Source organism: Cataglyphis hispanica, chromosome 11, assembly GCF_021464435.1.
Source record: "Cataglyphis hispanica isolate Lineage 1 chromosome 11, ULB_Chis1_1.0, whole genome shotgun sequence".
Classification (NCBI taxonomy): domain Eukaryota; kingdom Metazoa; phylum Arthropoda; class Insecta; order Hymenoptera; family Formicidae; genus Cataglyphis; species Cataglyphis hispanica.
Window position 1 is genome coordinate 2,006,835 of NC_065964.1, and position 12,628 is coordinate 2,019,462.

Consider the following 12,628-nt stretch of genomic DNA (forward strand, 5'->3'; position numbering starts at 1 on the left):
TAAATATATTTCTATTACAAAAACAAAATTAAAAGAATTCTATTTCAAATAAAGACAAGAAAAATTATAAAATATATATGTATTGTATATACATATTATAAACATATTTTTTATATTTTTCATGTAAGATTTAGTTCAATAATTATTATAAAACTGAGCTAAGTAAAGCTCTCCAAAAAGAAAGAGAGGGAAAGAAAGAGAGAGAGAGATAGAGAGAGAGAGAGAAATGAAAAAGAAGATGGAATATAATATTAAGTAATAAATATGTTCAATTAATAATTATATTCTTGAATATTATCAATAAGTATTATTAAATATTATTAATATCTTTAATTAATTATTAATTTTATTATATATAGTAAATTATAGATATATTTATGTATAAAATAAAATAATTTTTTTCTGAAAAAAAAAAAATTTTATATCGAAGATACAATTTTTATACTATTATATTTTTTGTTATTTTTAATAATGGTTAATCAGCTTTTCTAAATTAACAAAATAAAAATATGAAATTTTAGTATATATAGTAATATATATATATATATATATAAACTAAAATAATTTTTTTTTTTTTCGGAATTGTAAATTGTCGATGATATAAAATTGTAATATAATACTATTCTATTATCTACTCTATATATCAATAATTATTAAAAATGATATTGACTATATAAATTATTTTGATATGCGACACGTATATACGAATATTATACTTGTACATATAATTTGTGAAAACATAGGGGTATAAAATACAGAAAAAAGAGGCAGCCATATTATATGGATGTTAGATTATTTTTATTTTATTACATCTGTTTAAAAGACATAATTTGTTTATAAAAATATGGGAGCTGGTAGCATGGGGCTAAGATATAATAAAACCGAATAAATTCTTAATTCGCTTATTGTGAGTTAATGCTAATAAAATTCAGTACTTTTTACAAGGAATAACAAGATCTATTGTATAATAATCGGTGTGTCGCTTAACTTATGTCGTAAATTATTATATCATAATGCCTATAGCTCTATACTGTTTGTTTTAATACAGAATGATGATGCATCAGAGAGCAGTTGCCGTTAAATTTCGAACACATGGTAAAATTGCCCAACTTGACAACGTTACAACATTAGGGATTCTATAGCAGTACCCAATTCATTTTGGAATTTTTGTAGAGCATTCTCTGCGAGATAACTCTCGAATTACCAAACCATCCCCAAGATGGTTCCATGTGTGACATAGTTCCAGAAGTGTTCCAGCCTTGAAAAGGCACAGGGCTAATAATCTTTCCAGAACGATTGCGTTTTGGTTTCTGATTACGATACATCTATAATCTTTTAATAGTCACTTTTGTTCGTACTTTAGCAACTCCTTTCAATCCTTTCATGAGACATTCAGGATTCATGCTATGCCCCAAACGATTAAAGCCCTGCTTTCGCAGAGCTTTAGTAGTGCCATGTGATTAGCCATTGTGCCTGTATAAAACAAATATTATTCAATATATAAAATATAGTAATAAATGTCAAGCTCTATATATAAAAATATAAATTATGATGAGTGCGTTTCGAAGCACGTTTTTAGTGCAATGAACTCTGTCCTAGTTCAATTTTAAATATAATTATATTAAATAACAAAGATAGAACGATACTTTTAGTGCATAAGTATGCTTCCTGCAGTCCATATAATATACATATATTATACATTATTATATAATATTATTATATATTTTATAACATATTTTATTATATATATATATATATATATATATATATATATATATTAGTGTGTATATGTTATATATTAAATATATAAAGTGAAAGATATATCGGTAACATCTTTTTCAAACTCATTTCTATCAAGATTGTGATGTCCTTATACACACACCCAGTTTAAAGAATTTTAAATATCAAATCTTTAACCTTCGTAAAAATTAATTTTATATTCGACAAAAATATTTTTCAATATTTTGACAAAAATATACATATACATATAAATAATATCTTCTAAGACAGAATTCCAATTATAAGGTGCACCATGTATACGAGTCAGGTTAGAGACAGTTAGGGTTAAATTTATACCACGTGCACGTGCGCCCTCCCGCTTAAAAATCGACGTAGCACGGAAATGAACCAACCAATCGGCTGTTTTATCATGTCATCAAAAATGGACGTGGCCATGTGTTCCAAGCGGCTGTAAATGGACGTAGAGGTGCTGCTGTACGAAATACATAAATAAAAAATAAATAAATGTCACATTCTACATATAAAAATATACATTATAATATATTATTATATATTATATATAATATATATATTTTATATATTTTATATTAAATATATAAAAAAAGATATATAACACATTTTTGAAATCAGCGTCTGCTAGGATATATCTCACTGCGCATGCGCGAGAATTTTCCAATCGATCTCGATACCGGTCGGCATTTTAAATTCCGTTCGCGATCCTAGAAAGAGAATAGAACGAATTGCATGTGTTTGATTTTTTTAAATTTAGCTCAAATCATTTTTTCGAAATATTTATATGATTGAGAATTCCCGCTAACGATTGATCGATTATAAAACGTAATTACCATCTGTCACGCGGTACGGCTTGTAAAAGGTTATGTGAGGTTATGCCGGTTGAGTTTTCACGCGTGCATAACATACTGACAGAAAGAGAGAATGGACGAGGCACTCACTACACCGCCTACATTTAAACGGAATTTCGTCGAGCGAATTTACTGCGTGGAATTGTCGCCGTACGAATGGTCGCAACATTTGATCTGCATCGCCCTCGCCAAGGAAATTGTCGTTGCTAGTGTTAGATTTCAGGTTCGTGCAAAGACTGGCGATTTTTACTGTGCGATTTGATTATTGTTTTATGGTTCTGGCAGGAAATTGTCGACCAGAGTGCAATGTATGTCAACGAGAATATTTTCATGTTGTAAAAAGGAAATGTTATATATAATTGCAATATTATATTTTTGTATAATTTTATACAAAGAGTTTTTAATACGTACATTTTAAATAACAGGATGAAGATGACGCTGTGGAAGACATGGCGTACAATCCTATCAAAACATTTCATCATGATACAAGACCTCACGCAATCGCGTGGAGTCCAGAAACCTCCTTGAATGTTGTTCCCAAAATTCTTACATTTTGTGTCGCTGGTGCGGACTTTAAGATTAGATTGTACAATAGCAATTTAAATAACATCAATGTGTACGAGGTAAGGATGCTTACAGAATTATATGGATTTACAGTTTTGCGAAATTGAATGCGACAATGAATATTTTGAAGATTTTAGAAGGGCACAAAGATTATACGAATGCAATTTCTTATGAACCAGAGGGTGAATTGTTAGCATCGGTTTCCGATGATCATACGTGTAAATTGTGGGCAATTAAAGAGGATCAGAAATGTGTGTCCACATTTTTCTTGACATCGCCTGGTACGAGCGTATGTTGGCACAATGAAGAATCCGGCAAGCTTTTAGTAGCGGAAAAGAACGGCTTAATACGTATGTACAATGTCAGAAGTCAACAAGCGATCATGTCTCTTGATTGTGGGGCTGTTCCCTTGATTGCGGCAGACTGGGCGCCAAATCCTTTAAAAGTTGTATCGATGGCTGCCGGAGAATTATTACTCTGGGATGTATCTAGACCAAGGTAAAAAGAAATTTGATTTTAAAACTTTCCAGGCTGTCTACTAAAATCCTGTAAAATATTTCTCTGAAAATTCCCTGATCTTCCAAGTATTTTTGTACAAAATTTCAGGTAAAGAAAATATTTTAAACATTTTTTGATGCAACATTTCCTAAAAGTTTTTTTATTATACGTGTTTCTAATACTTTTCATTCATACGAAGGAAAACCACAAAGGCATTAAAGTTTCAAGTGCTAGATTTACAAATGTATTGAAAATAAAACTGAATAGCTTTCGTTAAAAAAAAATTTTTTAATTTACATAACATTTTTATTTTTTCTCATTAAAAATTAAAATAAAGAATATTTATATTGCATATTTAATATTTTGTTAAGACATTGAATATGCAAACTGAATGAGATAGATATATATTTATAATATATTTTAAACATGTAATTCACAACATGGCTTATTGACATCCATTACTTACAATATAAAAGCAAAATTCAAAGTTTTTTTTTTAAATTTCCTGAGTCTTAACAAAATTCCATGAGAATTCCCCGATTTTTTCAGGTATAAAAAAATTTCCTGAGAATTCCAGATTTTCCATGTTTTTCTAGGAAGTAGGCATATTGGATTTTCTATAAGTATGCACATGCGAATTTTTTTTTCGTTAAAGTTATTTTATTCTTATTTTCAATTTTAGCCGTCCCCTTGATGAGCGAACACTTCATCTAGAAGGTGGTTTAGCAGTGAAATTCTCACACACGAACGAAAATCTGGTCGCGAGCATTGGTTGGCCAGATAACTTGTTGAAAGTTTTCAATTTTAAATCCAAACAAGTGATATTATGTGGGAAAGTGAAGTTGGTTGGTGGTATGACTTGGCACTATAAATTGCCTTATGTCTGTGCCGGAAGTGATAGAGAACTATGTTTCTGGAGAGTGAATGTAAATTAAGACACATTAAATCGATTTTATACGTAAAAAGAGAAATCTTTGAACTCTATAAAAAGTATTTAAGAGATGATGTTACATATATAATTTATAGAAGAGATATCAATTATATATTTCTTTTATTATACTTTAATATTTCTCTAAACTAATCATTCTGAAAAAATCGTTATTGTTATGATGCATCTGTAATAGGGTTAACACTTTCCGAGATAAAATTTCACATTTAATAGAAAAGAAATGTATTTTTATAAAATGTACTGTATAATAATCAAATTTACATACAGAGAATGTATAAAAGTAATTTGTAATGCACCTGATATTATTTATAATCGTATAAAACTATTAATATATTCTTCCTTTATGACTCATGTGAACTAATAGAACTATTTATTTCTATTTTGTATTGTTTCAATGTACTTTCGTCTATTTTTTGAGCTATATTTTCAAGCTTTTTTGCCGGACTTTCTTCTAGTTCAGGCTCTAATTCTAGTTTAATTTCTTTTATTTTAACTAACTTATCTAAAGAATGTAAAAGTAGAAATCGATTAATATCATCACTTAATTTGTTGGCAAGTAAACAAGCTTTATTGAAAACGATTTTGGGATTCGGCATGCAAACTCGTTCTTCCCTAAACTTGTTCTCATCAAGCTTCAGCTTCTCGATCTCCTCTTTAATTCTCTTACAAGCGTCATCATTTTCGACATCATCATCCAATGTCACTGCAATATTTAAAATAAAATACATGTAAAAGATTAAAAAATATTATTAAACTGACGAATCTTAAGACTATATGTAATTGTATATTAGTTGAATCTATAACAAGTGTCATAAATTAAAAAAGGAAAAACTAACAGAGCGAAAGTTGATCTTCCAGTTGACCAAGTTTACAAATTTTATTTTGATAAGATAAGGTTGTTTCATTTATGGCATCGTCCAGCAAATCCAATATCAATTGCGTAAATTGTGTTTCTTCCTCGACTAACAACTGATCCTCATAATTTAACAACCAATTTAGAAGACCAATACATAAGTAAGCGCGTATATTCTGCGACACGGGATAATCGCTTTTCGCGTAGATGCTACCTTCGTCCGTTGGTTTTCTAATATCTATTTTCGCGAGAATTTGAATGAAGAATTTTTCACTTGTCGCCGTTCCATGCTCGACTGCTATCTCCTCGCACTCGTACACGTCACCTAATACTGTTGCTAAATGTTTCAATCGAGTCTCTTTTGCGTCACATGTAGCCGCTATAGCTATTCGATAGGTAGCTTTCATTTGCATCTGAAAATGTTATTTTAATTAATTATATAAGTGTACCATTGTTACATTTAAAAATTTTATATCGAAAATATTGTTATGATATTGAAAATGTTTTTTATGAGAAAGGATATCTATGTTTTTTTTTTACTTGTTTCTGTTTGTCTCTCACCATTGTATCTTTTGATTCACTTTTCAGAACAGCATTGATACTTTCATTCTTGCATAAGGCGTCAAAGTAAGAAGCATCATATTTCATTTCAAGAGTTTGTAATACTCCATGGCTTTCCGTTTTTCCCAACCACCTTCGCATTGAATCAAGCTCAGTTTGTTTTCCATATGTGCTCATAATCGCCTCGTGAGCATCTATATGCACGTTTAAATACTGCAAATATACAAATATACTACAAATATACAAAAAAATTTTTAGTGTTTTATAAATTTATAATTTATATATATTAATATTGATATTTTATATACATATATATATATATATATATATATATATATATATATATATATATGTGTGTATATAATATTCGTTTTCTGCAAATAATTTTTAATTATTTATATATATAATTTACCTGAATCTGTCGGATACCCGCGATAAGAGAACGTGCTTTCGACCAATCTGATTTGATAAGAGCACGTGTCATCGCATCCATAATTAAGGATATACCATATCCTTCGTCACCGCTTAGAAACGCTAATTCGGACGCTACCTCCAAGCAATGTACATCTTTCCGACGAGCAAGAATTTTTGCCGCCTTATCAAACTGCTTTAATTCTACGCGACTGATGTACGCAACATCAAATATTAATCACATATTAATTTAAAACATCAATTATCTAATGTAATTAATTACTTACGTTATGCAAAACAATGTCATGTGATTTGCAAATTTCACAGATAATTTTCAATTATAAAATATACATTTACATATACTATATATATAAAATCTTACAATAATTACCAATATATAAAATTTATATAAAAAAAAGTTATAAAATTAATTATTTTACCAATAAGCTGCTTGCTCCAGAAGACCATTGAAAACACCCCATTCCGACCATAATTCTAATATCTTTTTCAAAAACGGATCATCGGAGTCCAATTTGCATCTCGCAAGCACATAAGCCTCTTTAAACATATTAGCATCTAAAAATGCTTCTATAGCTTCATAAATTTTGTGTATACAAAGTAAATATGACACTGCTTTCTCCACATTGCACTGCCTTATTAATTGATGCGCGTACGCTTCGCACATCTCCTTCCACATTCTGTAAAATTGTATAAGTAATATTTATAATTTTTTCAAATATTTTCTTAAATGTTTGCAGAAGAAGTATTTGCACGCACTTCATAGAAACGCTAGGCGCGAGCGATATTAGAAAGTCATTTAATTGTTGATCCTTAGCCGCGCACAGTAGATTGTTTCGTAGATTGTCGCACCACATATTCATCTCAGTAGCGGCGTTTGAACTATCTTGTGTTAATTCTGCAAACAAATAATTCATCATAATCATCAAATTTTTAATAATTCATCAAATTCAGTAATATGCATAATAAATATAATTTAGCTTACTCTCGTGATTAATGAGTTCTAAAAGATGCTCTTTTTCAGAGAATAGCGATAGGTTTGCGATAGATTTGCTATTTTTTTCGGATTGCTCTTGATTCTTTCTTATATCATTTGTAATAAAATTTAAAACTTTGGATTTGTCATTTATTACTTTGCTGTATTCATTAAAATATAAATTTTTCTCTTTTTTCTTTGGTACCACTACTTCAGACTCTGCAATCAAAAATTTCGATGTCATTTTGTATACGTCAATTGTATCTAAGAAATTATACTGTGAAATTATAATTACTTGTTTTATGTACGATAGGTTGATCATTTGATATAGTCGTATTGTTTTCCGCCTCATTCGTTTTACTTTGTGGCAATTTCTTTTGTGGCTTCTGCTGTTTTTGCTTCTTCTTCGTTTTAATGTCAGACATTTGCTTCGGCGATTGCGCTGGCGAAGTATAATCCCACATGCGTAACATAAAGTCCGACGAGCCGGTCATTATCAATTGTGGTTTGAGAGGACTCCACATACAACATAGAATGGGTCCATCGTGACCCATGTATGTGCCCATCAGCTCCTGCTTTTTAACGTTCCAAACCTAGAAAATAATATTTGAAAAATATTTTTATAATTATATATAATATCCTTGTATTTTCATTTCTTTTTCTATCATTAGAAATGATTCTTAGATAGAATATCTGTTATTTGCAATAATATAGTCATTTAATATATCAATTTTAATAAATTTCAATAAATTTCAATTTAATAAATTACACACAATGAGGCAAATTAATCTGACTGTATAAATTGCTATATAATATGTACGTATATTTTCAAATCAAATACCTGTGCGACATTGTCGTAACTACCGGACACCAAGTGCCCGCTGCAGTGCGGACTCCAAGCTAGGCACACCACTTTATCGATGTGTCCATTTAACGTTGCTACAATCTTGTAACTTGCGTGTAGCTTGCGTTCTTCATTACTGTCTTCTTTCTCAATACAATGCTCGATATTCGATATCTGCATTTCCTTTATCAGCTCTGACATATCAAAAATTACTATATTGCAATCGGAGGCAACTGCCAAATAATTGGCAGCTGACGATGTCCATTCATCTGTCGTTGTACTTTCGGGATGCCACACCAAGCAATTCACCATAGATCTAAAATAGTGTATCGTATTTTTGTGTTTCTTCAGATTCTGATCATAGAAGTTAATTGATCTGAAAGAACAAACATTCGTGTATTTGATGCAATCAGTTTAAAATGTATGTTTTAGGCGAAATGTATGACTTATACCCATTTTCTAATGCGATCGCTAAGCAAAAGTTGGATTTCCAAGAAAATTCCGTGCATCCTTCCTTGATTATGGACTTGGGTTCTGAAACATAAATTGCGATAAGGAAACAATGTGATAAAACTGGGAGCGTCAAAATCCTACCATCATTAGGCGCGGATTTCTTGTATGCTACTAATTCTCCTTCTGCACAGGAGAATAAAAAGTAATCCGGTCCAAGCATAGCCCATTCGAGCTTGTAAATAGTATTTCTATGATACTGCCTGTACAATATAGGTGGCTTATTAGAAGTTCCAATTGCGTCGAATACACCAACGCGACCTTCTCCAGTACCAAAGGCTATTATGTTTTCATCATCAGGGAACCATGACACCTGATACATTTGCACACAATATTATTTATTATTTCTCGCATAAGAAAATTAAGTTTAAAATAAAAAAAAACTCCTGGAGAGAAAGAACTTTTTACCGCTCTTATCTTCCCTTTTATCTTCTGCCAATGCAGAACAATATCGAAAGTTTTGGCGTGAGGTTCAGACAAGTTCCACAGACGCAACATCGCGTCTCCAACGCCAAATGCAATACGCGTAGTATCGATAGAACAAGCTCCCATGCAATAGATGAATCCTCCTTGCGTAGGAATCTTATACTCTAGGATCGCCGATTCAGTAGGATCGCTGTTTCGCTTACAACATATAATCCAGCGATCTTGTGCCAAAGTCCAAACCGTGAGTCTAAAATGTTACACAGATAAGTTTGAATATTTCACATCTCATCGCAACTCATAAAGCTCACTCATAAAGTTCACTCACTCAGATTCCGTCCTCCAATTGTCAGATATTGAATTGTTTTTGAGTACAGCGGCTATGCAAAACAATCCTCTGCTGTGGTGTGCATGGAATAATTTACACGTAGGCTTGCTTTTATTTGTAGAAAGATACCAACAGAGAAGTTCACCCCAAAGAGAAGAAGTTAAAAGCACTCTGGGCTCCACCCAACACACAGCAATATAAGTTCCAGTCGTGCCGAGTTTGCTTTTGTGAGAAAAACTAGGGAATGGCGCATGCGGCATATTTATCACAGTCTCGTATCTACCATCTCCACCAGCTTTCCAGATAAACACCGATCTATACAGAAGAAGAAAAGAGCAAAAAGAAAATAATATAACAATAGTATTTTGCTTTAGAGACTATCTGATTATTTTTATATATAATACTTGCATATATTTCATATATGTAATTAATTCAATAAGCTGTAGAGACATGAAAATATTAGAAAAATTTTGTCTTACTTGTCTTTTGCACCGGAAGCTAAAAGTAGGTCCCTCTTATCATTTCCACTCAAGACGTTTACATCCGAAGGACACCATGATAAACTGACTATTTCCTCATCGTGTCCTCTAAGTTTATATAATATCGTTTCTTTTTGAACAATATAAATTAATCCACTTTTGGTACCTATCGCTACAAGATTCGAGTCATGGGGACAGCAAGCCAAACATGTAGCGGTCAGCTTGCCTAGAGGTATAATCTTGCACGTCTCAAATGATATATAACAATACATTAGAAAGCCTTCTGAATTTACCGCATAGGCAAGATTGTTATCTTTGGCTGACCAGTCAACTCCTACAATTGATTTGCCCTGAATGAAGAAAAAATACAAGAATTACAGTCGCATTAATAAATTGAGATAAATCATTGTTTCTAATATATAAGAGCAATACTTTGTCGCTTACATCCTTGAAAGAAAATTCCACGACCAATTCTAATGTATCCACATTCCAAATTTTGATCTTATCCTCATCACTACCAGAAATCAGTAACTCCGGACTATCCGGACTGTCGAGTTTAGGACAGAATGCCACTGCTGTTATCTTATCCTTAACAAAATCCTTAATTATCGAATACTGTAGACCTGGATAATCCTCTTTTTGCCTTGCAATAATGATATAATTCTTGGCACCGAATGCCAGGGTTCCACGTTTTGAGCAAGCAAGAATGTTGCTCAGATACCAGCTTGGCGAGGGTGGTAACACTATCTCGTTCATCCTGCTGTATTTTATATAATATCCTGTGGACGAGAAAGAGACAAAATAATATTACAATAAAATTTTGTGGAGGGAATAATTCTAGGAAAAAAAATCATGACGCAAGAATTACGTGCTATATCGGGAAAAATATATAAGATAAAATAAAACAATATCACAAAATTGCGTGATGTTATTTTTTTAAATATTCTCACAATGTTTTTATATATATATATATATATATATATATACATATATACAACCGGTCTTATTATTGATTGAAGGTTAACCGGTGTCGCCGATATATAACTTCAATCTCGTAAGAAATTTATAACTGCGTCAGTCTGTTATCAGGACGACGACGGAGAAGACGGATATAGTAACGTGATTTCTAAAAATTACCTTGTTAAACGTTATATTACAACGACTCTGTTCACTAATTGTATCGGTGTCGATCAATCGTTAATATACACGTGCGAGAATCACGAGGAAATACACGCGCGTGCGCGTGCGTGCGTGCGTGCGTGCGTGTGTGTGTGTGTGTGCGCGCGCGGTGGTGTGTGTGTGTGTATGGTGGTGTGTGGTGGTGTGTGTGTGTGTGTGTGTGTGTGTGTGTGTGTGTGTGTGTGTGTGTGTGTGTTTGTAACGGCTCTTTAAAGGGGCTAAATATATTTTAATGTCCTTGCATGAAAAAGATCCTATATTTCTTTTTATACGTGTTTATATCGATTTTATATAGATTTGTATCGAATGTAAATAAAGTTTGAGCGATTCTTTTACATAAAACCGTAAAAAATTCAAAGCGCTTCGAACAAAAATATACACGAGAAACGTCAAATCTTTAATTTTTATTTTTATAAATATCGACGATAGATGTCAAATTTATTATTTATTTTTATAAGTGTATTTTTCCATTAATTACATTAATATATTATTATTAATATAATATATAATAATGTTATATAAAATATTATATAATATAATATTAATATAATTAATTAATAAAAGTAAACAAAATTAATTAATTTAATAAACATTATAATATTTTTTAAATATTTATTTTCCAACACATTTAATTAATTAGTCGCTATTTTTTCTGACAGTTGTTTTTAATGTTAAATTAATATAATATATATAACATTCAAATTTTAAATTGAAGAGATAATCTTTCAAAATTAAATGCAGAATATATAAAAGGATTGCATAGAAAAAAGGTTATTTTCTATTAATTGTTCCTAAGAAAACATAAATAAAATTGATCTTAATTTTTCTTTACAATTTAATAAAAGACATTGATAAAAGATCATATAAAAAATTTTCAACGAGATTTATAAATTTTCTTATAATAAAAGAGAGAATTTTATTCCAAAAGATGTTTTTATTTAAAAAAAAAAAATTTGATTTGTTTAAATAAAGCGAGCTTTTTCAATTTTCAATTATTTGTATTTTAATTTTTGCAGAAATTTTCGAAAATTGATATGAAAAGTGATAGAAAGCGCAGAGAATCGCGTTTATCTTAGCGCGTGATAAAGTGGATTCCCGATAAATTAATTCATCTAATTAAAAACACTATTGCAGCTTACATATACAAGGTGTCCCATTTTAAATGCCACAGGCAAATATCTCGAAAAATATGTAAGATACAAAAAAATGTTTCAGACAAAAGTTCCATAGTTTGAAGAGGGCTATATGATGAAAAATATGGACTTGACCTTGAATGACATTTTCAAGGTTAGGTAAATATGGTCGATGTTTTCTTAAATGGAATCCCCCATTATTTTTTATTGTATATTCTTGTAACTTACCTGAAGAGCTTTTCAAAACACTATAATAAAATATTTTTTGATTAAGTATTTTTCGAATGTATTTATTTATA

The 12,628-nt window shown here is 30.7% G+C and overlaps 2 protein-coding genes and 1 long non-coding RNA gene across 4 annotated transcripts; 1 reads left to right on the plus strand and 2 right to left on the minus strand.

Annotated features, from left to right (window-relative positions):
• Nucleotides 1-950: 950 nt before the first annotated feature.
• On the minus strand, nucleotides 951-2,048 carry LOC126853037 (uncharacterized). Its single transcript, XR_007687901.1, has 2 exons — nucleotides 1,883-2,048; nucleotides 951-1,473 (listed from the first exon to the last, which is right to left on the minus strand). It is a non-coding gene; the product is annotated as an uncharacterized LOC126853037 (long non-coding RNA).
• A 372-nt stretch (nucleotides 2,049-2,420) lies between these two features.
• LOC126852855 (nucleoporin Nup37) lies at nucleotides 2,421-4,830 on the plus strand. Its single transcript, XM_050598100.1, has 4 exons — nucleotides 2,421-2,826; nucleotides 3,029-3,226; nucleotides 3,298-3,665; nucleotides 4,348-4,830. Exons 1-4 carry the CDS (start codon nucleotides 2,677-2,679, stop codon nucleotides 4,598-4,600), a joined length of 969 nt encoding a protein of 322 aa, XP_050454057.1. The 5' UTR covers nucleotides 2,421-2,676; the 3' UTR covers nucleotides 4,601-4,830.
• On the minus strand, nucleotides 4,820-11,319 carry LOC126852851 (gem-associated protein 5). Of its 2 annotated transcripts, none has more exons than XM_050598094.1 (16): nucleotides 11,155-11,319; nucleotides 10,462-10,796; nucleotides 10,018-10,367; nucleotides 9,539-9,853; nucleotides 9,196-9,460; nucleotides 8,872-9,100; nucleotides 8,730-8,811; nucleotides 8,275-8,653; nucleotides 7,729-8,026; nucleotides 7,443-7,652; nucleotides 7,217-7,355; nucleotides 6,880-7,137; nucleotides 6,441-6,651; nucleotides 6,029-6,241; nucleotides 5,451-5,880; nucleotides 4,820-5,317 (listed from the first exon to the last, which is right to left on the minus strand). In XM_050598094.1, exons 2-16 carry the CDS (start codon nucleotides 10,771-10,773, stop codon nucleotides 4,956-4,958), a joined length of 4,053 nt encoding a protein of 1,350 aa, XP_050454051.1. In that variant the 5' UTR covers nucleotides 10,774-10,796; nucleotides 11,155-11,319; the 3' UTR covers nucleotides 4,820-4,955. The 2 variants fall into 2 exon arrangements, with proteins under 2 accessions (XP_050454051.1, XP_050454050.1); XM_050598093.1 differs by lacking the exon at nucleotides 11,155-11,319 and adding an exon at nucleotides 10,886-10,903.
• Between the last annotated feature and the right edge of the window lie 1,309 nt (nucleotides 11,320-12,628).

What these genes read in the sequence shown, in the direction of transcription:
- LOC126852855 (XM_050598100.1), top strand. Translation starts at nt 2,677, where the DNA reads ATGGACGAGGCACTCACTACACCGCCTACATTTAAACGGAATTTCGTC. An exon ending in TTGCTAGTGTTAGATTTCAG is followed by an intron (nt 2,827 to 3,028) that starts GTTCGTGCAAAG and finishes TTTAAATAACAG; the next exon opens with GATGAAGATGACGCTGTGGA. An exon ending in TGGGATGTATCTAGACCAAG is followed by an intron (nt 3,666 to 4,347) that starts GTAAAAAGAAAT and finishes TTTCAATTTTAG; the next exon opens with CCGTCCCCTTGATGAGCGAA.
- LOC126852851 (XM_050598094.1), bottom strand. Translation starts at nt 10,773, where the DNA reads ATGAACGAGATAGTGTTACCACCCTCGCCAAGCTGGTATCTGAGCAAC. An exon ending in AATTGGAGGACGGAATCTGA is followed by an intron (nt 9,461 to 9,538) that starts GTGAGTGAACTT and finishes GTAACATTTTAG; the next exon opens with ACTCACGGTTTGGACTTTGG. An exon ending in CTGGAGCAAGCAGCTTATTG is followed by an intron (nt 6,652 to 6,879) that starts GTAAAATAATTA and finishes TGCGTACATCAG; the next exon opens with TCGCGTAGAATTAAAGCAGT.